This window comes from Leptonychotes weddellii, chromosome 6, assembly GCF_054177405.1.
Source record: "Leptonychotes weddellii isolate Sample4059 chromosome 6, ASM5417740v2, whole genome shotgun sequence".
Lineage (NCBI taxonomy): Eukaryota > Metazoa > Chordata > Mammalia > Carnivora > Phocidae > Leptonychotes > Leptonychotes weddellii.
Genome location: NC_138374.1, coordinates 29034513 through 29059409, shown reverse-complemented (window position 1 = coordinate 29059409; position 24897 = coordinate 29034513). Strand labels below are relative to the sequence as shown.

General features: G+C 38.7%; 2 protein-coding genes across 3 annotated transcripts in view; one reads left to right on the top strand and one right to left on the bottom strand.

Moving 5' to 3' along the window:
• The window catches only part of LOC115941704 (uncharacterized), a 51986-nt gene extending 41011 nt beyond the window's left edge, over positions 1 to 10975 (bottom strand). Inside the window, exon 1 of one of the 2 annotated variants that reach the window (XM_031030626.2) lies at positions 10032 to 10975. In XM_031030626.2, coding sequence (XP_030886486.2) covers positions 10032 to 10060 — 29 coding nt within the window. In that variant the 5' untranslated portion in view covers positions 10061 to 10975. The remainder of the gene's footprint in view (positions 1 to 10031) is intronic. The other variant, XM_031030625.2, reaches the window with a different exon arrangement.
• A 3219-nt stretch (positions 10976 to 14194) lies between these two features.
• CC2D2B (coiled-coil and C2 domain containing 2B) overlaps positions 14195 to 24897 on the top strand; it is an 87507-nt gene continuing 76804 nt past the window's right edge. Inside the window, exons 1-6 of the mRNA XM_081823123.1 lie at positions 14195 to 14236; positions 15709 to 15760; positions 17191 to 17267; positions 17619 to 17685; positions 20149 to 20243; positions 24579 to 24777. Coding sequence (XP_081679249.1) covers positions 14195 to 14236; positions 15709 to 15760; positions 17191 to 17267; positions 17619 to 17685; positions 20149 to 20243; positions 24579 to 24777 — 532 coding nt within the window. The remainder of the gene's footprint in view (positions 14237 to 15708; positions 15761 to 17190; positions 17268 to 17618; positions 17686 to 20148; positions 20244 to 24578; positions 24778 to 24897) is intronic.

The following is a 24897-nucleotide window of genomic DNA, read 5'->3' as shown; positions in this document are numbered from 1 at the left end:
CAAAGAATTTTAAAGAATTGTACTTAAAGTACAAATAAAACATAAGTAGAAAATCAAGAACATGTAAACATCAAAACATACAGATCATAAAAGCCAGATTCAATGTTAACTAAATTTCACATTCACCTCTCAGCTTCTAAGAAACAAAAGCAAAAGAAGTGAAATAATTTATACATTACATATTGATAAAATATCAAAAAGAGACAACAGCAAAAAGGAAACAATGTCTATTACTGAGTCCTAAAATAAATCATTCACATGACTGGACATGACATTTAACATGACTGGGCATGACTCAGTGAAAATAATTCTTCAAGGAATTAAGGCACTATAGTCCAAGCACCTAAATTCCAAGTGGTTCAGCTTGATCCACTGGAAGAAATGGATGGACTACAGACCCTTGAAATGATCTTCTCTTGGTCAACTTCTTTGAGTCAAGCTTTTGAGAAGAAGTAAAGAAAGGACAATTCTGGATTCTACTGTCTTGTAAGAATCTGGAGTGCTGGTGTTTTATATCACTTGTTGATAACAGATCTATATAAGCTAGAGGCTTTACGTGCACACCACAGATATAAAGACCCAAACCCATTAGCATTAAGCACATGGTGGTAATTAATCACTATTTTTTCTTAAATACAGACAGACAATAAAATTGGTACCTTACTGAGCAAGTAAAGGAGGTAGAACTCTTGCCTAGAGAGAGGAAAAACCCACCTAAATGTAAATGCTTAAATAAGTACTTGATTGGGTTCTTTCCCTTTAAAGAGTGGATCTCTACCACAGGTATACATAAAAATTTCAAAAATTCTTTATAGAAATATTAGATGTCTTGGTCCCAATCTACGCATGCTAAATCAGAATTTCCAAAGGTTGGGCCTACTAGAATTAAAAGTAGTTAAAAGTAGTTTTGGCCTGGAAAAATTTCAGTTACCAGTCATAGTATTTATTTATTCCCCCTTTCCAGTTAGTCAACCTAACATTCACTTTTCCATAGTAATCAGCAGCCTCTGTTCACACCTTCTGTAGAGTGCCATTATATCTTTAAGTTAGGGGAGATAACTACCTGTTAGGGCACTTCCAATCCCATGGAGAAATGTCAGCAATTGGCTGGGCCTCCTTCTCTTCTGAAGCCTTAACATGTTCTCACCTTCAACCACTAAATGTAAAAGAACCCTTTTGAAAATCATCACCCTCTCCTTCTGTCTCTCTCATAGACACACGCAACAATCTCACTGAAAAATTCTGAACTTCAAGAGTACTTTTTAGGAGAGAGGTCTTGCTAGGAAATGAGCAACAGCAAATTTGAACTTCAATTAGTTTTTGTTCTGATTACTATGTAAATTGGTGTCAGTTTGCTTTTATTTTTTAAGTAACAAAGATGAAAATCATAAAAGATGTATTGAAAGCTTGTGATTGGCAGTTTACTAAAACAGTTCTTTTCTCATCTTAGAATGAATATTTTTCTTCTCCCCTCTCTCTCTCTCTCTCTCTCTCACACACACACACACACGCTCTTTGTGCGCTTATTTTATAGAGGAAGAGTATGGGGGGGGAAGTAGAGACTAGTTTCTTAGGTTAGTAGGGTGAAACTGCAATTAAAATAGATTTCTTGGATTCCCTTACAGAGACGGATTGAGAAATTCTGTGATGGCGGCCAGGAATCTACATTTTATTTTATTTTATTTTAAGATTTTATTTATTTATTTGACAAAGAGAGATAGCGAGAGAAGGAACACAAGCAGGGGGAGAGGGAGAGGGAGAAGCAGGCTTCCTGCCAAGCAGGGAGCCCGATGCGGGGCTCGATCTCAGGACCCTGGGATTATGACCTGAGCCGAAGGCCTAGCATGTGGCATCATGCCTGCATGCCTTTTCATGTGCCATTCCTTCCTGGAATGCTACCCCCTCAGATGCTTAACGACTGAGCCACCCAGGTGCCCCAGGAATCTACATTTTAAATAAGCATTCCTGGTAATTCTGATGCTGGCAGTCCAAGTACAACCCTGAAATAACAAGATCCATAGACAAGTAGCACATGGCCAGGTAGAACAGTCCATTCTAGGCAGAGGGAAGAGCAAAAACAAGATATGAAGGCATCCATGCATATGCTATGCCTGAGGAACAGGTGCTTCGGTCCTTACTGGTCCTCAGTTTCTATATCTGATAAATGAAGAGCTGGACCACATTGTCTCTGGGGGTCCTTCCCAAAGTTAATATTTGATCATCACCCAAACTATCCAGGAATCATGGTTCACTGTTACCTGAAGATACTGTGCTCATTGCTATTCATTTATTCATTCAACAAGTTTATTAAGTACTAATGAATGGAGAAATTCAGTGTTAGCCCTCAAACAATGTTTAGTCTGGTGGAGAGAGAGACAATTACCATAAAGTGCCATAAAAGAGTGAATTAGGGATGGCATCACAAAGAAAGCTTGAGTAGAAACTTTATGGAGAAAAAGGGGTAGCATTCCAGGAAGGAATGGCACATGAAAAGGCATGCAGGCATGATGCCACATGCTAGGCCTACGATACAGTGAGCAGTTCGGTATGGTTTTAGTATAATATGCATGCTGGAGAGTAGTTAAAAAAAAAATAAAGCTTATGGGGTGCCTGGGTGGCTCAGTCGTTAAGCGTCTGCCTTCGGCTCAGGTCATGATCCCGGGGTCCTGGGATCAAGCCCCACATCAGGCTCCCTGCTCAGCGGGAAGCCTGCTTTTCCTCTCCCACCCCCCCGCTTGTGTTCCTGCTCTCGTTCTCTCTGTCAAATAAATAAATAAAATCTTTAAAAAAAAAAAAAATGAAGCTTAGAAAGAAAGAAGACAGTTCATATATGCCATGTAAAGAGCTCAGATTTTACCAGATGGGGGAAATGAAAATAGGGAATCAGGCCTGCATTTTAGGAAGACCGTTTGGTGAGAGTATAAAGAATGAACCAATGAGATATCACCCTACACCTATCAGAATGGCTAGAATCAATGAGACAAGAAAGAGCGAGTGTTGGTGAGAATGTGGAGAAAAGGGAGCCCTTGGTGGAAATGAAAATTGGTACAGCCACTATACAAAACAATATGGAAAAAAAAATTAAAAATAGAAATACTATATGTTCCAGTAATTCTACTACCAGGTATCTACCCAAAGAAAACAAAAACATTAATTCAAAAAGATATATGAACCCCTATGTTTATTGCAACATTAATACAATAGCCAAGATATGGACCAAGTGTCCATCAATAGATGAATGGATAAAAAAAAGATGTGGTATAAAAATGTACAGACTTGTCCAATCACTACGTTGTATACTCGAAATTAATGTAACATTGTGTGTCAACCATACTTCATTACTTAAAAGATGTAATATATATATGTATTTTGTATATATACAATGGATATTACTCAGCCATTAAAAAGGATGAGATCTTGTCATTTTCAATAACATGGATAAACCTAGAGGATATTATACTAAGTGAAATAAGTCAGAGAAACCCAAATACCATAGACGGTATATGTGGAATCTAAAAAACAAAACAAATGAATAAACAAACAAAAAGCAGAAACAGACCCATAAATACAGAGAACAAAGTGATGGTTGCCAGAGGAGAGGGGCGTGAGTGGATGGGCAAAATGGGTAAAGAGGAGTGGGAGATACAAGTTTCTAGTTATGGAATGAATAACATGGGGATAAAAGGTACAGCACAGGCAAAAGTCAATAATACTATAATAGTGTTGTATGGTGACAGATGGTAGCTATACTTGTGGTAAGCATGGCATAATGTATAGACTTGTTAAATCACTATGTTTTATAACTGAAACTAATGTAATATTGTGTCAACTATACTTCAATTTAAAAATTTTTAATTAGGGGCACCTGGGTGGCTCAGTCGTTAAGCATCTGCCTTTGGCTCAGGTCATGATCTCAGGGTTCTGGGATCGAGCCCCACATTGGGCTCCCTGCTTAGCGGGAAGCCTACTTCTCCCTCTCCCACTCCCCCTGCTTGTGTTCCCTTTCTCGCTGTGTCTCCCTCTGTCAAATAAATAAATAAAATCTTTAAAATTTTTTTAAATTAATCAATTTAATTTTTAAAATGAACCAGAAAAGGACAACTTGGAGACAAACACATCAATTAAGAAGCTACTATGAAGAGATGATGGCTGCTAAAGCAGAACAATAAGGAGAAAAGTAGGCTCCAAAGAGCAGCTATTTAGGAGATAGAATCAAATGACCTGCAACTGTGTGTGGGGTGTTAAGAAAAAAAATGGAATTTCAGAATTGTTCTTAGTTTTAACTTGGGTGACTGAATACTGGCTTCATTCAAAAAACAGGAAATAAAGAGAATAAGTTTTGTGAGGCAAGGTTGGTTTTAAACTCTGCATATTCAGAGTTTTAGAAATTGGGGTAAGGGTATACATAGTCAGTCTGGAGCTCAGGTAAGGAGTGTGGGCTAAGTATAGATTTGGAATTTATTATCCTACAGATGGTAGTTGAGGCTATGAGACTACTCAAGAGAACAAGATAAAGGACAAAACCCTAGAAAGCAACAGTCAATGTTTGTCTTTTTGTTTTATTTTTTGCTTTTCTTAAGATGAATTTGAACACGTTCATATGCCAAAGAGAAGAAAATGACTAAAAAATCATAGAAAGAAGGGATTAGAGTGAGATCCCAGAGGAACGAGTATAGAAAATTTAAAATGCTCTAAGAGATGGGAGAAGAAAAGTAGAATCTGATGTTAGAGAAACCAAAGAAGGAAAGTTCAAGACTGGGCAATGGTCTACAGAACCAAGTGCATTTAAGAGGTCTAAGAAGATACACTGGGTTTGTCAATTATAAAGTCCTTAATGGCAGGTAAGTGATAGAAGCCAGAACACGGCAGGTGGAAGAGTTAATAGACTTGGGGAGTGGGAGATTACTCTTTCCACAAATTTGATAGTAAGGGAGAGGAAAGAGAGAGCAGAAATCAGAGGATAATCTAAGTGGAGGCATTTTTATGTTGTTGTTTTGTTGTTGTTGAACAGGGAAGATGAAGCTGGTGCAGGTGGGTGAGAAAAGATATACTGAAGATAAAAGAAAAGGTTAAATGATGAAGCAAGGGCCCCGGGGGAGACAGAATGGATGGGATCTAGCATACATATAGGATCAGTTGTGGATAGAAAAAAGCGTACCTCTTTAGCTGAGACAGGAGAGAAGGATATCTGCTGATGAAGTTAAGTTGTCCTGGCGGTCACTGTTACAAATTCACTTCTTTTTTTTTTTTTTTACAAATTCACTTCTGAGAGTCTATTTCCTCTGAAAAAGCAAAACCAGCTGCTGAAAGTACAAGGTCAAAGATGGGATAGAAGGTTTAAACAGTGATAAAAATTAGAACAGTAGCTGTAGGTGGAAAAGGAAAAGAATGGCTGAGCTCTATTATGGACTGTGACATATCGTCATGATGATAATCGGTTTTGTAATTTTCAGTACTAGAACTTAATTATCTTTAAATATATGAGTTGAAAAAGCAAATGACTAAACTGAACTAGAGCAGAGAGCAAAAGCAGAGAAAGACAAAAGGCAGGGAAATTTGAGTAAATAATGAACCAAGTAGTGTGGCTAGACAAGGAAGAAAGTTACTCTAGGTAGAGGCTGATGATGATAAAACAGTAGTCGAAGGACAGGGTCTTTATGAGGTCACAGATTAAATATAGAAAAATAAGGAAGAGGGAGAGATGAATAAACAGAAATATGAGAGGAGAATGCTAGAATTTAGGATTTTTAATATGGAATAGTCTTGGACATTAAGGTCCCACAGACAGTCATTTCAGGTGCTGGAACTGTGATGCACATGACTGCTTTAGTCCCACCATGGTCTTGTAGGACTTGAGTAATGAAAACTGAGTTGGGTGCTAAATTCTTTTTAAAAAGTGAGGGAGTGACCAGGGAGCTGATAAATGATGAAGAGGAAGGTAAACAGTAATTACACAAGGGTTTCCATTATGTTTTACAAGGGTAGAATGGAGTGGCCTAGCAATGGCAATGAGGAGATGGAGCATATCAATGCCCCCTGTGGTATGTGGGGCATGACTTCCAATGTGGTGAGCTGCTGGGAAAGCAGTGGCCTTATGGGAGAGTCAGGCTCCAAATATCAGGAGGAAGAATGTTATGTAAGAAGAAGGGGATAAAGAGGAGTTTATTTATATCACGTATGGGGAGTCCAGAGAAAGAGTTAATGTCTCTGGAAGAAGGCTGATGATCAAGAGATAGAGAAACTGTGGGGATAAGGCTATGAAAAATTATCAGTGTGGTTACCACGTATGACAGAAACTAGAAGTAGAATGGGATTTACTGATCTCCGATCTTAAATGAAACTCTCATAATACTCTTTGAGTATCAAGCTGCCCAAAACACTAGGACTTTATTTGGTTGCTGAGGTTAAACAACAGTGTTAGTTTTGGTGACTATATTATTAAAAAGTAAAAAGAATTTCAAAAAACCCAGGCAATCAATGAAACTCGGAATAAAATTAATGATGTTTACACTCATCTGTCATTAATATGGACATTCAGAAAATAAAATTAAAGCTTAAAATCTCATAAGAAACTCACAAATTTCAAAGGAGAACTAAAGGATATCCCTAGAAGCATGAAAGAGATAGTTTGGAACATAAGGCAGTATTTTGACCTCTAGATAGTATGTTTATAGAATACTGCTTGAAAATACAAATCCATTCTGAATATTTACATTACACAGTGAGGTCCCAGCTTAAATTCACTCAATGTCTGGCAAGAATCAATATGATAGTACTCCGCTCCCAATTTCAGGATTCAGGGACTTTGTCCCCCCACCCCCATACATACAGCTGTCCTTCTCACAGCTGGTTTTGTGACAGAAAAGCTCTGAAAAATGGGCAAATGGGTGGAGGAAGACATAGTGGTGTTGGATTGAGGATCCAAATTATTTTGAATACAAATATAGTGGGATGAGGGATAAAAATCCTCAGTGTGATTACTTTGTCACAACATATATAATACCTATTAGGATTCATATAGCAATGAACAGAATTTTACTTGGGGAAAAAAAACAACTAGATCCAAAGTGTAATCACCAGGAACTGACCTTCTAACAGAGGGAAATTTCTCAAAGAAAAAAATAATAAGGCAGAGAACTTAATAAAAGAGTATTCCAATCGGATCAAATAAAGAGAGCATTTCTGAAAAACTCATGTTAAAATCCTGTGTAATTTAAAGGGGCAATTGCACATTTAAAAAAATTTTTTTAAGGTTTATTTGTTTTAGAGAGGTGGGGAGGGGCAAAGGGAGAGGGAGAGAGAGAATCTCAAGCAGACTCCCCGTTGAGCGTACAGAACCCGACTTGGGGCTTGATATCACCACTCTGAGATCATGACCTGAGATGAAATCAAGAGTTGGATGCTTAATCAACTGAACCACCCAGATGCCCCATTTTTAAACTCTTTTCCAAATCAATCCCAATTAGAGTATCTCTTGTCTGTAGCCATATATCTTTTCTTTCTTTAAAAACAAAAAACAACAACAAAAACCAAAACAAGTTTGGGAAGAGAGATCATTGGAAGATGAAAGTAAATCTATACCTCCAGATAAGAAAATTGCTATTTTAGAGTTATTGCAACTAGTTTGTTTAGAGGCTCTTCAGTTTACAAGTACTTTCCTATTTCACTGTCACGTTTCACCATCCTCCCAGGTAGGAGGTAGAACCGGGAATACTACGATCACCCAGACTATTCAGATGCCAAAACTGCAACTCACCAAGTTAAAGAACTGTAGGGATATTTGAAGTGGTGTCATCTTCTGGGGCTCACAATATGGAAGGTAACCATGCTTTTTTTTTTTTAATTTTTTTTTAAAGATTTATTTATTTGACAGAGAGAGACACAGCGAGAGAGGGAACACAGGCAGGGGGAGCGGGAGAGGGAGAAGCAGGCTTCCTGTGGAGCAAGGAGCCTGATGCGGGGCTTGAGCCCAGGACCCTGGGATCATGACCTGAGCTGAAGGCAGACGCTTAACGACTGAGCCACCCAGGCGCCCCGTAACCATGCTTTTTGACAAAACAGTCCACAGCACTGCCTGGCAGCACTCAAAATGACATTTTATTCTGGAAACAAGTAATTTAATAAACTAAGTTCCTTCCTCCCATTTACCCTCTACAGCTGGACTTACAAAATCAAATGCCAGGCCGGTTGACATATCTAAGAAAAACGTGTCCCAAATAAAAAAAATGATAAAATTATAAAGTCAATCAACTCTAAGTCTCAGTGCTTCGGAGGCTAAAGGGGGATGGGAAACTGGAGAGGCTTACTCTTTATAGAAAAGACAGCTGCAAATCACTTACTATTGCCATGTACAGATCTGGTTTCCTAAATCTGATTTTTCAAGAAATCTAGATTTTCATGTGAAAGCTCCGGACCTTTAAATGACAGCAACTTAAAAAAAAAAAAAAAAAAAAAAAGAACTGAAGCAAAACACTTTGGCAAGTGAGATTTGGATGACCAATCTGAGTGAGATATCTGCTGGACTGATACGATTTTCCTTTAAACTTGAAAATATTTAGGGTTGGTTGTTTTTTTAGCTCTTTAAACTACAAACTGTCCAATATTAGATCTCAAATCCTACACTACCTCACTTTAGCCTGTTCATTATTCGGGCCTACATACTTTATAACACATATGAAAGTGTAGTTATAACAGTATATCTCAGTAAATACATACTGTATGTATTTTTAAAAACAGTACCCCTGTTGGGGCGCCTGGGTGGTTAAGTCCGTTAAGCTTCCCACTCTTGATTATCTCTCTGGTCATGATCTCAGGGTCCTGAGATGGAGCCCTGCATCAGGCTCCCAGCTCAGCAGAGGGTTGGCTTGAGATGTTCCCTTCCATCTCCTTCTGTCCCTCCCCCAACCCCTCTCTAAAATAAATTAATAAATCTTAAAAAAAAAAAACACAAAAAACAAAAACAGTACCCCTGTGTGATAATTATTCCAGAAATTAAGTGAATTTAAGGAACAGCACAGATTACATATTATTTGCACATGCACTCCTATTCTATTTAGCTTATAACATTGCTATTTACTCAAGTATTGCTTGACTTTGTCCTTCTTTCACCACTATCATTGTTCCTAAATTCCCATAGCAGAAGAGCCGTAGAAATTCAAGATGGGAGACCCGGCAAGGATTTTACTCAGAATAACAACATGGCCAAATGATTTCGAGGCTCGGACACATTTGGCGATATGCAGTTACCTCAGATGAGAAAGCGAGCAGAACTTCCGAGTTCCATTTCTACGTATGCCACAATGTACCAACGTATCCTGGAACATTATTTTTGCTGCAGTTTCTTCACTTCCACATCTCCCCTTTCCCAAATATACAAGGCTGTCAGAAGTCTGAACCCCCTTCTAAGATTCCCTGGAGTCCAAGCGCCAAGCACAAAGCCTGGCGCAGAGAGCCGCTAGAAAACATCTGCCGAATATCTGAATGAATGAAAGCCTCCCTCACACCGCAGAGCTGCTTTCCTTACTAGCAAGTTTCCTAACTTCATGCCCGCCAGTTTCCCAGGACAAGTTTCAAAACAGAACATTTTCACTTAACTCATTATTTTAACTCGGGGTGAGTCACTGCGAAAAGAAATGTAAGCTGTTTCGTTTATGAAGCAAAGATGACACGACACGAGTGAGCATGTCCTGCGTGCCCTACTTCAAGGCTTTTAAAAGTATTAAATTGGTTACACTCATACCAAGCGCCGGAAAGAAAAAGAACCCCTGGCATCTTTAGGACGCCCCTTGGGATGCCACCCCCAAAGCACCCAAAATCAAAGAAGCCCTCTACTCCCGACGCGGTCGAAGCGGCGTGTCGCGCGGGCGCCCGGAGCGCCACCATCCCCGCCGCCCGCCCCACACGCCGCCCAAGACCACAGGGCGCACCTGGACCGCGGACAGCGGGCTCGCGAGCGTGTCCTCCGGGACGCCTGCCACTCCGGTTGTCGCCGCGGGCCCGCGTCCGCCGGGGAGCTCACGGCCGGTACTCACCCGTTGGGGATACTATTCTTCTTCACCATGACGCGAGAGGTGCGGGGCTTCCACGCGCCAGGACACCGCGCTCCCAGCTCTCTCCCTCGGGCAGCTGCGGCCACTGAGGCACACACCCAGACCGCAGGTGATCAGAGCCAGCGCTCCTGCAGGCGCTATAGGCCCAGGCCAGGGCGGGAGTGACAGGCTCCGACGCCTCAATTCTAGTCAGAAGCCCAAGCAGCGGGTGAACAGACGTAGCGCACCGAAGATTCCCGAAGGCGCACGCTCTGCGCTCTCCGGGGACCCAGCCGGCTCAGGGGCCGCACCGCGCATGCTCCCGGACGGCCTTGACGTCAATCCCCGAGGAGGGAGCGCTAGGCGGGCGGCGGGCTGTGACCGCGGTCGTGAGGATCCTTGCGGGGCGGTTAGTGACCTCTCAGAGTCCGCGGTAAATGGTGCGTCCTGCCTTAGCTGTTCATAAGTAGCAAGAGTGCCCTGTCCATCCAGGTGAATGTCATACTGCCTGTTAAAGCCCCCTGACCCTTCCCTGTCAGACACCCCGGTATCTTGGCTGGTTGGAGCCCTGCTCTGTGGACTAAAACTAGCGGCGGCCCCCTGGAACCAGACACAAACCCGCACAGGCCGCTGGGACTTGTAGTCCCCAGAACCTGGCCGACCCGTCAGTCATTCCCTTGGGAAATTAAGTGGGTTGAGAACTACTCCATTTTGCAGCATTCGAGAGTAGTGCTTGATTTGCATCAAATCCAAGACCATGTTATTTATTGAGTGCCTATTTTGTGCTGAACATCTTGCTAGGATTGGTGGAGGATAGATGAGTTTGGATCCCAGCTCTCGTCCTCTCTTTAGGGTAGGCAAAAAGATGAACTTGCAGAGTAGGATGTAATGAACAAAAATAATGCTTTTGGAGGTCACAGAAGGGCCAGAGTAAGGAAAAAAAAAAAAAATCCCGGAAGATGTGGGATTTGAATCAGGCTTTGAGACGTGGAATGCTCTAGGTTAGAGGAAAGTTGCAAAAATCCAAGGATGGATGTGGCAGGGAGTATAAAGAAGGTTGATCAGGCTATAGGCAAAGGTTTATGTTGGAGAGTAGTGAGCAGGGCTTAGGTGGGAGAGTAGACACGGCGGTCTTTTGGCCTGACTTTTCAGGAAGGGCCTCGTTTTGACTTTCTCTCCAGTTGAGACTCTTAAGTACAGGCACTGAGATATGTCAGGTTTAAATGAAAGGCAACATCACAGGACTTGCCTGTGTTGCTCTATGAATTAATACATTTTTATAAATCCTGTAATTAACTTGAGAGTGGCAAAGTTACATTACATCGTGTGTGTGTGTGTGTGTGTGTGTGTGTGTGTGTGTTAGATATAACCTTTCAAAATATACCACAGTTTTTGTAACCTGTTTTGGCATTAATCGATCTCTATGTACCTAAGCTCTCAAGGGAAGTGAACCCAAATCTTTCTTGACCTATAAGAGCAGGTTATGGTGATTTGGGGGCTTAGTCCTATGTGCAGTGGATGATTTCGTTTTGATGCCTTTTGAAGACTTATATATAAATTCACAGAAAATCCTAAGAGCAGGTTATGGTGATTTGGGGGCTTAGTCCTGTGTGCAGTGGATGATTTCGTTTTGATGCCTTTTGAAGACTTATATATAAATTCACAGAAAATCCTTTGTCAGGCCACTGTTTGTAGTTTTTTTATTTTAGTATATGTGCTGCCGAAGCGAGCACAGTAGTTTTTTTTATTTTAGAAAATAAGATTATAGTTAACTAAAAGGTATTCATTTTCAAATTTGTCAGGTAATGAAACACCTGGAAGTCATCATGCTCTCTGGAAAACATTGTGAAATAATGCTATTATATTTACCTAATTGTAGAATTTCTTTTTGTTAAATTCCACCTTTTCCATACCTTAGAACCAGTATATTTGTCATATATTTAATAAATTTTGATTTTGGCAAAATGCTATCCATTGCCTTAATTTTCTCATAACTTTGAGTGAGACTTTAAGTTTTTTGTACAACATCACAATGCAAATCAAAGAAGTGTGGAAAAGCATGACTTAAGAAACACTGCTATAAGGGAGTTCAGAAGGAACTGATCATACTGTGTGGCAATAGATGAACTAAAATAAAGTTGGATTTGGACCTGAATTCAGTTCCGCTAAGGAAGGAAGGTGGATTAATACATTTGGAAAGATTTCCAAGAGCTGGGAGAAAACGAAAAGAGAAACAAATTCCTAGTTAGTTCATAATTAACCAAAGAAATATTACTAGATATCAGAATATGCATGTTGTGACCATTCCATATGTTAGAGATTTTTCTGTAATTTTATTCTGCTAACACTCCTGAAACCAAATGGCATATGACAGAAGTAATCAAGGTAATTTAATGTTAAATTTACACACAACATAAAATTTAATTTCAGGAATCACCATAGTGATAAAGGCACAACTGGATAAATTTGCAGAACCTAGAGATTTCTAAATGCTACGCAAGAGGCAAACATTTATACACATAAACTGCCTTCTGTTTGCTGTGAATCAGAAAAGGCTGAATGAACTACTTGACTTTAATTCTCAGGTTTTGACTATGGACCTCCAGGTCATCTGATACAAAAATAGCTAATCCTCAATTTCCTTACCCTTTAGAAAGAGCTTTAACTGCAAGAATTGCAAATTAGCAATAGCCTTGAAGAGAAGATTGGGTTTAACTGTTGGATCGAGTTTTTCAATAAAGAGAGTTGAATTCTGTAAGAAGGTAAAAGTCTGAGTCACAATTTTTCCTTACTTCTGCAAGATTTTCAAAAAAGCAAATGCAATTTTCTTCCAGATCTTCAATTTTATTTATTATTTTGTTTTATTATTTTGTCTATAATCATTTATTTATCTTATATCATTTATGGAATGATAAATGAACCAGGTTAGAAACATCTCCAGATCTACAAAACAGTACCTTGTTAAAAATTTTTTAAATTTATTATAATTTAACTATCTATGGGATGTGCTGTCACTAAAGTTTCCCCTAGTGTAGCAGATAAAATTTTAGATGTACATATCAGCAAGCTAGGTATTGATTTGAAGGTTATTTTAGATGTTCTTGCAGAATGCAAAATAAATTAAAAATTCTCTTTTCCTGGCATTATATTCCTGTTGTGCCTAATTTTGGTATGTTAGTAGGAAGATCTTAAAGATATTTTAAAGAGTCTTAAATCAACTTCCTAAATGTCTGTTTACTGATTAAACAAAGAATTTAGTTAACTTAGACCTGATTTTCTTCTGTTTTCTGTTCTCTTCTATTATAGTATTTTTAATCATCTTCTGGATTTCTCACCTGAATGTCCCATAAAGATCCATTAGCAACATCCAAAAACTGAACTTATTGATCCCTACCGCAACTACATTCCTACTTTGACAATACTTGAAATGACGCTACTTCTCAGTGACTCAAACCAAAAACCTGGTTTGGTTCTTCCCTCACTTTGTCTTCTCCATGTAATTGCTCATGAAATCTTGTGATTCTTATCTTTTAAATGAAGCTCTTTCCACTCTCCATTCCCACTTCCGTTTTTGATTCAGATCTCTAGCATCTCTCTTTGGGACTATTATAATGGCCTCCTAACCAATCTTCCTGCCTCTGGTATATATCTCCATGTTTAATGAGATATTTTTTCTCACTAAAGTTTTATAGTTCTCAGAGAGTTTCCACATATTTTAACTGAAGTTATTCCTAAGTATTTTGAAAATGTTTTTGTTGTATTGCTATTATGAAAGTGATCTTTCTCTATTATATTAACATATAGGGAAGCTATTAGCTTTGACATATATTCCTCTTGTATTCTGCCACCTAACTTTCTAATTGTGTCTAAACTTTTTGATTGAGTGTCTTGGCTTTTCTATGTATAAAAACCTATCCTCTACAAACAATGATAACTTTGTCTTCTCTTTTCTAATAATTATACTTCTTATTTCTTTGATGTGTCTTATTACATTAACTGGAATTTTTACTATATACTAAAGGTGATAGCGTATTTCTTTGTTTAATTTCTAGTTAAATTTAAAAAATTAAGTAGCATACCTTTAAGTATAACACCATACTTTCAGTAATATATCATCCTTAAGACTATTTCTTATTTATTTAGGAAGTAGAAATGAAAGAACCATCATGAAAAAGATCTCAAAGAGAAAAGAAGATATGAAAAAAAAGGTAAGGTATTAATGGAGATTATAAGGATCTTGATTATACTAATAGCCCAATTATAAATATAGGATAGTCCTGAACAATGTGATATATTTGGTTCTATATTCATATCACATAGTTCGCATGTTAAAAAAAATAATAAGCTTAAGAATGAATTACACTCTTTGGTGTGTTAGTTATGCCATAGTATTAGAGGTGAGTTATTTATTTATTCCCTTATATAAATATTAATTCATTTACCTGTTCTCTCAGCCAGCGGTCCATTTTCTGCTTTGCTCCAAAAAAAAAAAAAGTTTTTCTTTTTTTTAGTGAATAAATAAAACATATATAGGACCAATATCTACAGGTCTTTTAGAGTAACTCTAGTTAATATTCATATTTTATCCCTTCTAGAGGGATGGGAAGTTATGAAGAAGTGTGCAGAATCCTGGGAATGCTGGTTGAGATTATTGGAAACTAAAGGGAGACCTCTATCAATCACTTACTGTCCCTTGGTCCAGAATAGAATTAGGTATTTTTAATTGTGTTGAGGAAGATCCTGAACATCTTAGTTTATGTTCTTAATAGTTCTTAAGTGTGATAGAGTAAGCACTGGTGGATTTTGAAGTTCTTTCAGGAAATCTGTAGACGAGACTCTTATTGTGATAATGTCTTTTACTTTAGTTGTTAGTTAAGGAGTCTTTTGCTATTGTATTTAAACTTAAAATGAAAAACAAACTCATAATCTATATTGTTCCAAAAACAGACTTGACATTGCTAGTATGGTTTAATTTCAGAATACTGAAGCTTAAAAAACTTAAAAGGAAGTTTGAACATATCGAGTTTTTTTATAATGGTAGGATATTCAATTAGAAATACCAATAGGCAACTAGAAATATGGTATTCAGGATAGCAGTCAAGGTTGGAAGCCTTGGAAGCAAGATTTGGGAAGCCCTGGGAATACATCCACTCTCCAAAGCCTTGGAATGTGCCTGCATGTAAGCTATGAAGAGAAGTGTGACCATTGAAGAACACAGGGAATAAGTGGCCAGAGAAGTAGAAGAGCAGAGAGCAATGATATAGAAAGTTTTCAGAAAATAAAGGTACCCAACATTATCAGATGCTACGGAGTAATCAAGTAGTAGCTAACATGGATAGAGTGTTGAGCTTCAAAGTATTTTCATATGTCTGGTCTTATTTGGCCCTCCTAAAAGATGTGTAAAGTTGACAGTATACCAACACTAACAACTAACCATTGGATTTTATCATTAAAAGGTCCTTTTTGATATTACAGAGAGAAATTTCTTAATTTAAAAATTCACTGTATTTAAGGAGTTTATACCAATTGATAAAAAGATGAAACTTAGGAAAACAGGCAAAGGACATGAATTGGCATTTTAAAGGTGATGACTTTCAAAGGGCTGATGAACATATGAAAAGATGTTCAATGCCAAAACAAAAAGATATAAGGTAACCTGCTCCCCACAACTTTTTTGCAGATGTCAGAAGATAACAGTGCAGAAGAAAATGTAAACAAGCATCTCCAAAAAGGTTCTCAATAAGTATACCACAACTCTGATACTGCTGGTTTCTATTTTTTAAAGATATAAATGACTAATCCTATCCTAGGGTTTCAACTGGGAACACAAGTTTCTTAAGAAATGAGTTCAAACAGAAACTAAACTTCCTAGATGATATAAGATGGGCATAAGAAAATACATAGTAAAGTCAACACATGTAATAAAACCAAATTTTGTTTTCTCTCCCTTTCTACAAACATGAAGAAGCCACTAGTGCTTGAGACTGTGTTAGTCCACAAACAAGCATAGATACGGAACCTGCTTCAGGAAGCTCCAGATCTCAGGGAGAAATATATATAAATATGGTTGAAACCTGGTTCATTCATCCACCAAATATTTATTGAGACCCGACTTTGTGGCATCTGCCATTCTAAATTCTGGGAGTAGAGTATAAACAAACCAACTAGTAATTTTTAAACTTACCAAGGAATACTGCAATTAAGAATGAAGATTCTTGGGGCGCCTGGGTGGCTCAGTTGGTTAAGCATCTGCCTTCGGCTCAGGTCATGATCCCGGGGTTCCGGGATCGAACCCCTCATCAGGCTCCCTGCTCAGCGGGGAGCCCGCTTCTCCCTCTGCCCTTCACCCCGTTCATGCTCTCGCTGTCTCTCAAATAAATAAAATATTAAAAAAAAAAGAATGAAGATTCTCATTACCTGTAGTGATATAGTTTTATATTTACCCTTTATTTCCATTAGCCTCTATACAACCTTTGAGTACTCAAAGAAGAAAAAGAAAAATGCAAGGCAGAATAACCAATAGGCCCTCCATTTTCTACTGTACATAGGACTGCACAACCCCTGTCTTTCTCAGTCCATCTGGTGGATTGTCTGGTGGATGAGCAGAAAATAGCACATAACTTGGAGTGTACACACTACCTGGAACCTTGTTTATGCTCTATGTTTCATATCCTTTAAGAGCTGGCAAAAGTAGGGGTTGGCAGTATTGTACTGATTTTTCAGAACTGACATAAGTACTTCTCTCTATTCCTTTCTCTCCAGTTTAATCAGATTGAAGTAACCTGGCTTTGTTATTTGTATACTCTGCAGAACAATCTACATAGAATATGACTGTTCAGATGCTTATCTGAGCTTGCTTTTTTCTTTTTTTTTTTGACTGACTGTAAAGGACTGTCTCCAATAGCTGAGGATAGAGAAGGTAGGGGAAAAAGTCACAAAAAGAAGCAAGTTTCAGTCCTATTTAGTCCAGATTGGAAAAGAGGGAAGGGACAACAGCCACTGGTCTTAAGTTCTAAGCTCACATGGGGCAATGACCCAGCCTTCATAATTGTCATGATCTTTAGAAATCCATGCAGTTTAGCTATTTAAGCACTTTTGCCGCTATTGCTATTTTATTATAAGAAAGTGTCATGAACTCTGTACTATGTTGACTTCTTGATAGATTTAGATGCAGAAGAAAATCAAAATGTAATAGGAACGTTGAGAGGCAAAGTAAGAGAGAAGCTAAAAAATGCTAAGGTAATGCTTCTTTTTTCTTTCCTGTTTTCATATTTACTGTTTACTGCAATATGTATGATAATAAACTTTTCTTTGTCAAAAAAGAGTGAAAATTCAGCCTTAACGTAGCTCCTTAAGTCCCAAAAGCTTCAAGTTCCATACTTTTTTTTCCAAACCTAAAGCCAAGAAAAGTTGAGTTGGTCATGGTAACTATATGACATCTCAAGGGAAAACATGTATATAACTAGTTAAAAGAAAGGCATTGAGAAATCTTGATTTTTATCCATTTTGAATAAAAGACTTATGAGCACAAATATGTCTATATTTGTGAAGATTAAATTTTCCATACCATTTACTTATGTTGTGTTTCAGATTAATCAAGGTGAAAAATCCTCACCTCAGCTACTCATTGATGAGAAGATATATCAGTGGCCTAAGGTAAATAATTTTTTATATTTTTTAGAACAGTTTTATTGAGGTATACTTTATATAGCAGAATATCACTCATTTTAAGTGTATGATTTAATGATTTTTAGTAAACTTACAGAATGATGCAGTCAACACTATAATCCATTATTGTCACTCCACAAAGATCCCTCATACCGATTTGCAGCATTCTCCATTCGTAGCTGACATTATTTTTATCCTAAAAAATTATAATAAAATATTATAGGTGATCCCCAACTTACAGATTTTGTTTTACAACTCAATGTGTAATCACATTTTGAAACTTGAAATGACAAAACAACTCTGTTTTGGGAAACTATCTTATTTAGGGTAAAGGTTGCTGAGCAGCTTTAGCCAAAAGATTCCAAGTAAAATGTCTTAATTAGGATTGAAGTTTCATTTCTCTCTAGTTGTAAAAGGTAAGTAGTCTAAACTGCTAGGAGTGTTCTGCCATCTTCAGCAGATGGTTTCTATCTCAGAGTCCAGTGGGAAAGCTTCAGTGCCTTTATTTGCTGGCCACAGGGAAAGAAGGAAAGAGCCAGAGCATTGCAGATTGATCTCTTACAGGACAAGACCTGCAAGCTGCACACATTACTTCCCTTAAAGGAATGTGGGGAAAATATTTAGGTCCCCCACTAAAAGTAGATTCTGTTATTAGAGATGGGGGAAAGACAATAATGGACAATTAGTCATTTCTTCCATAAGCAACGAGACTAACTCTACAAAGTTTTTTTTTTTTAAAGATTTTATTTATTTATTTGACAGAGAGAGACAGCGAGAGAGGGAACACAAGCAGGGGGAGTGGGAGAGGGAGAAGCAGGCCTCCCGCAGAGCAGGGAGCCCAATACGGGGCTCGATCCCAGGACCCTGGGATCATGACCTGAGCTGAAGGCAGACGCTTAACGACTGAGCCACCCAGGCGCCCCTTAACTCTACAAATTTTAAAATGCAAGGAATTTTTTAAAAATCATCTTTGTCTCCCCCACAATGCTCTTCTTGGGTGCTTAGTAAGAATTAAATTTAAAAATAAAAGCAGACTAAAAAAAAAAAAAATGTGTATCCGTGCTATTCATTCAACAAATAGAAGTGTGCCTAATTTGGATTTATGTAACTGTGAATAATAAAAAATTGGAAGCTGGGCGCCTGGGTGGCTCAGATGGTTAAGCGTCTGCCTTCGGCTCAGGTCATGATCCCAGGGTCCTGGGATCGAGTCCCACATCGGGCTCCCGGCTCAGTGGGGAGCCTGCTTCTCCCTCTGACCCTCGCCCCTCTCATGCTGTTTCTCTCTCGCTTGCTCTCTAAAAAATAAATAAAATCTTTAAAATAAAAAAATAAAAAAATAAAAAATTGGAAGCTTGTCAAAGTTGGTCCAGGAGTGTCAAGAAAAGAGGTGAAAAAGAAGAGATATTGGCTTCTAAGACTCCCCATACCAACTGCTAGATAAGAGTATCTGCTTAGCAAGTGGTTTTGTGATGAGCAGAGATAAAGGGAAGTAAAGTATATACTGACAATTTTGATATGCAGCGTTGTTGCAGGGTGAAAAACTTTTAAAGTTAATGTGACAGCTAAATTGTAGATACAAACAGGATATAAGATAAGCTTTGTATTTTATATATTTTTAAATTCTTTGACTTCTAGTAACTATGAGTTTTACTTTTTATTATAGAATTAATTCCTTCCCAAATCTCCCTAAAAACAGTTCATTTTTAATATGTGTGTGAGAAAGAAGTGGTAAGTGATTTACATTTAAAAGATTCAGACTTGATAGTACTGAAAAATGAAAGCTTATTTATCAGCAAATTTATAACTAAGGATATGCTCCTTTTAATACCTCTTTTTTTTTTTTTAAAGATTTTATTTATTTATTTGACAGAGAGACACACAGCAAGAGAGGGAACACAAGCAGGGGGAGTGGGAGAGGGAGAAGCAGGCTTCCCCCTGAGCAGGGAGCCTGATGCGGGGCTCGATCCCAGGACCCTGGGATCATGACCCGAGTGGAAGGCAGACGCTTAACCGACTGAGCCAGCCAGGCACCCTCCTGCTTTTAATACTTTTAACTGTCTATAACCACAAAAGAATGTAGGTGGACTGGGTGGTACTTGTGTGTGAGCACACACATCCATGAGAGCATCCAAAAACAGGGAGAGAAAAGAAAGATTTGCCCTGAGCCCCCATTTTGATCGCACTGTAAAGTAATACTCTTAGTACTCTAGCTAGAGTGAAGAGAGAGTTTGGGAGGCAGAGCATTTGGGCTTTACTTTATTCTGTTTCTTATTGTAGTTACCAGAACCTTCAAAACAAAACCCAAAAAACGTAATGAACCGAACAGACTCTTGCTGCTCCTTGCTCATGAATAAGATGACAGTTACTGTTTACCATATTACAGAAAAGTATTTCTTCCACTGATAAGCAGAAAAAATACTCTTTTCCACCCTAAATACTGGTCTACTGTTGTTTACTCCACAGATCGATGTCTCCCTGGATGAAGGTCTTTGGTTTTTCATGCCAAGTGGTGAGGAAGCCTCAGCTGTGGGCTGGTGTTCAGAGCAGGTCAGATCTGTTCCCTTCCTCTCATGTCCCAGGCAAATTAGCTCTTTATTAAAGGCATAGAATGAAATACTTGGATGGGAGATGAAATTTTTATTATTGAGCCACCCTCTTCTCTTTGAATTAAGAATCTGTTCAAAATGATAATTCCAAACATTTATTGAGTACTTACTGGATGCCCAATGTTGTACTAAATTTTTAATACGGGTTACATCATTCAATCCTTATAGTAATCGCATGAGGCAGGTGTTACTATAATGTCTACTTTAAACGTGAGGAAGCTCAGGGATAGAGGGTGAAACATCAGTAGAGCTGGAAGCATTGGCTGTCAGCTCCAAAGCCTGTATCTTCTTTTTCTTTTGTTGTTCCTGTCCTTCTCTCCAAGTGCCTCCCCCCACCCCGCCCCGTTCTCTGTAATCTCCATTACTCTCCATAGATGCCTCATTCTTCATCCCTCCCAGTCTGATCCCAGACCCTTCTAATTTCTAGCAGTTCTTCCCCATGCCTCCCAAACTCCTCAGCCCCCTGTTATTCCCTGGTGGTCCTCTCCTCCCATACCAGTCGGTCTCATGGGTCTTTTCCATGACTGTCCATCCCTCTGGTCTCCCCGTCTGCTCCTGTTCCTCTACAGTTTCTCCAGGTCCTCTCTGCCTTAAGTCTCTGCACGGTTTCCTTGGTCCCCTCCCCCAGTACTACTATCCCCTGGAGTTCTACCCAGTATCTTCTGACGCAGCTTAGCCTTGCCTAATCCCTCAGGCCTCCTGAGTCCCTCTTGGACACCCAATTTACTTTCCAGTCCTTTCCATCCCCCTTTCTTTGCAACCTGCCCAGTCCTTTCATTCCTTCTTTGTTATTGTTGGTTTTTCTATGATAAAAAGAGCTTTATCTTTTAAAAGTTTAAGGTAAGTATATACATTATTTCTTAAAATGCAGAAAACCATGTGAAGAACCTAAAAATCACATGAAATCCCACTGCTCTGAGATAAACCACTATCATTTTTCACACATTTCTCAGTGCTTATGCCCAGACTTGCACATACATGGACTTTTATATGAATAGAATCATATTTGTAAATGGCAATTCCAGTTTTCCAGTTGCTCAGCCAAACCCTCATGTCATCCTTGGATCCTCTTTTACTAACAGACCTCATATATAATTCATCACAAATCCTGTTGGTTCTACCTTCAAAGTATTCCAGAATCTGACCCACTTTTCACTACTTCCACTGGTATAATCCTAGTCTAAGCCACCATAACCTCTCATCTGGATCATTGCCAGTGTCTCCCTCTGTTTTCACTAGTGCCGCAACAGTCTCTTTTCTATATCATACAGTGGCCAGAGTGCTCCTGTTAAAATCTAAGACAGATCATTCTTTTGCTTACACCTTTTAATAGTTTTCTATCTCACTTAATATAAAAGCTAACGTCCTCCAAAGCCTATGTGACCTGACCCCCTTGGTACCTCTCCGACCTCATTTCTTACCACTTTGCCCTTCTCCCACCAAACTCCAGCCAGATTGGCCTCCTTCCTATTCCTCACAATATGCAAGGGACTTTGCACCTTTTGTTTGTCTAAAAAGCTCTTCCCTTATCCTCATGCTCTCTCTCTCTCTCACTACCTTTGGGTCTCTGTTCAAATGACACATCATTTAAGATACTGTATCTGACAACCCTATCTACAATAGTACCCCCCCCCCCCCACCTAGCCTGGTATTCTCTATCCTTTTGTGTTTTTTTTTTTTTTTCCTTCAACACACTTACCACCACCGAGCATATATTTCTATATCTTTTTGTTTATTTTCTTCCTGAAGCATATTAGGCACTCAATGAATATTCCAATGAATATTGAATAAATGAGTTTCAAACATGTGCATGCTCTGCCAAGTCATCTGACCTCCTGGAGTCTCACAGTATGGGTTAAGGAATGAGCTTTTCTGGGAAAACGAGAAGATCCACCCAGTGGATACCAGGGTCAGTGGTTTTTATTATCGTGGTTTTGGCTGCTTTTCCTTCCCAGAGGGCAGGCATGAGAGAAATTAGATCAGTGAGGCAAATTGGCTATTTGGGCTTTGGTAAGTCAGGTTTAGATGTGGGTTGTTTAGAGGCTTTGTCTTAAAAAGCCATTGCCCTGTACCTGGTGACTTTGAGGTCCATAGGAAACTATTGTCCTCATCACAGGAGAAAACCACTATTTGTGAGGCTGAGTTTCTTCCTGCTGGGAGAAAGGGGAGTCCTGGTCCCAAATATGTTGTCTGAGCAGCCCAGAGTGAGGTCCAAGGTTATTTTCTGACAGTTCTACTTATACCACAATTAGCAAGGTGTGTTCCTGTGACATGGAGGGGGTGGGGGGTAATATCTCTTTTTTACCACACCATGCTCAGGTGTATCTATCTCGAGTTATGAATGGAAAGTTAGATGGATGCCTTCTGGCCTCATACTACCTGTCACACAACACCTAATAGCACAGACACTGCTTTGCTGTGAGCTGCATAGTAAAGACCAGGAAGGTGATCTGGGAGAGCAGCTAGCCTTAGATTAAATGAGGAATAGTCGGTCAGATGGGGCTTATATTGGTTGAAATCACAGTTTGTCTCAGGCTAAAAATATAGGCCAATTGAATAGAGTAAGGTTTATACAAGTGACTTGTTTGGTCACAAATAAAAGGCTGGGATCCAAGATGAGGGCTGACCTACTCAGCCGTCAGGACAAACCTTAGCTCTGAAGGCCTGTTGTAAGCCCTGGTCCACACCAGGGGTATTATGAGGGATGCCTGATAATGGGAGCTCAAGCCCCTTTTTGTAGGTGATTGGAATATTCAGAGATCCTCTGTGTAAAGATCCCCCAAATCTTGCTTCTAGATGTCAGTGTCATACCTGGTTTGAATTCTGGAAAAATGTCACAAAGGTTTTTGGATATAAAATACTTTCTTGATTTCATGATGGGGATAAGAGAGAGGGTGCGATGTTGTGATGACTTGTATGAACCTAAGTGTTGATTAACTATGTTAATTTCTTAATTTTGTCAGAGCTGGTCAAAGCCATGTAATTGGCTATTACAAGGAATATTCAAAGGAATTCTGTGATTATTTTTTAATTTAATTATTTATCCACAAATGTATGTTTTGGAAAATTGAGGGATTTTATTTGCATGACACACACACTTTCTGTCTCCTTCTGTTTTTCAATATATATAGATTTCAAATTAGATAAGTAAAGTCAATCAAGAATAAATTGCTGAGGGGCGCCTGGGTGGCTCAGTCGTTAAGCGTCTGCCTTCGGCTCAGGTTGTGATCCCAGGGTCCTGGGATCAAGCCCCGCATCGGGCTCCCTGCTCAGTGGGAAGCCTGCTTCTCCCTCTTCCACTCCCCCTGCTTGTGTTCCCTCTCTTGCTGTGTGTCTCTCTGTCAAATAAATAAATAAAATCTTAAAAAAAAAAAAAATAAATTGGTGATTTTTTTGTGTGTGAAGAGACTCATATAGAATTTCTGATCCTGATATAAAAGTATCCATTTTTATATTTAGTAATACATGTGTTTTGATACCTATATTCAGATTGTTTATAGTTTTTATAGTATCTATCATATTTCAGAATTTCACTATAATCACTCTGCCATAGACTTCTATGTTGAATCTTTTTTGTTTTTTTTCTTTTAAATACCATCCAGAGGGTGCCTGGGTGGCTCAGCTGGTTAAGGGACTGCCTTCGGCTCAGGTCATGATCCTGGAGTCCCGGGATCGAGTCCCACATTGGGCTCCCTGCTCATCGGGGGGTCTGCTTCTCCCTCTGACCCTCTTCCCTCTCGTGCTCTCTGTCTCTCATTCTCTCTCTCTCAAATAAATAAATAAAATCTTTAAAATAAATAAATAAATACATACATACATACATACCATCCAGAAACCAGCATGACTGCTCCATATAATTTTAGGTAATACTGCTTTCTGAATGGTGAAAAAAAAATGCAGTTTAAGACTGCATGGGCTGATGTCTCTGGGCTTTGCTTTACACTGTGAATTCTCAGTGGTTGAAATGCCATAGTCCAATATCTCAGGTCATTTTCCATGGGAGAGGAGGGACTTGAACTGTAGTTCTATTTCAGTTAGTCCTTTATTGTGAATTGCAAAGAAAGGTTATAGAAAAATCATACTGTATACTATTAAGCCTTAAATGAGTTCTTCTTATGTTCAATGAAATTTTATTATAACAGTTTCAGCTTGAACTTGAACTAGGTGGCATGGCTCAGAAAGACGATTCACAGTAAGGTCCCAATACATCTCACTTATCTATATATAATCATGGGGACAACATATTTACTTATTTTTTTCTTTTTGTATTCAACAGAGATCAGTAAATGATAGTTATCCCAAACATTTTTCACTTGGTGATAATTTACAACATTTTGCTGAAGGCCAAGATGAAGATTTTATGGAGGAAATCATTTTCCCAGATTTACTTGAAGTAAAAGCTGCTGAATATGAAGATGATCAAGAACAAATAAAAAAACAACAGGCAAACATTTTTGTACCAAGTAGTTCTCCAGGTAAAATTCTTTACAACAAAATATTTAAGTCATTAATGAATCATATTATAGAATAATAGCTTCTTTGTATGTTGGATAGATAAAAAGTACTGATCTAAAATTACAGAAAGTTTTATTTGT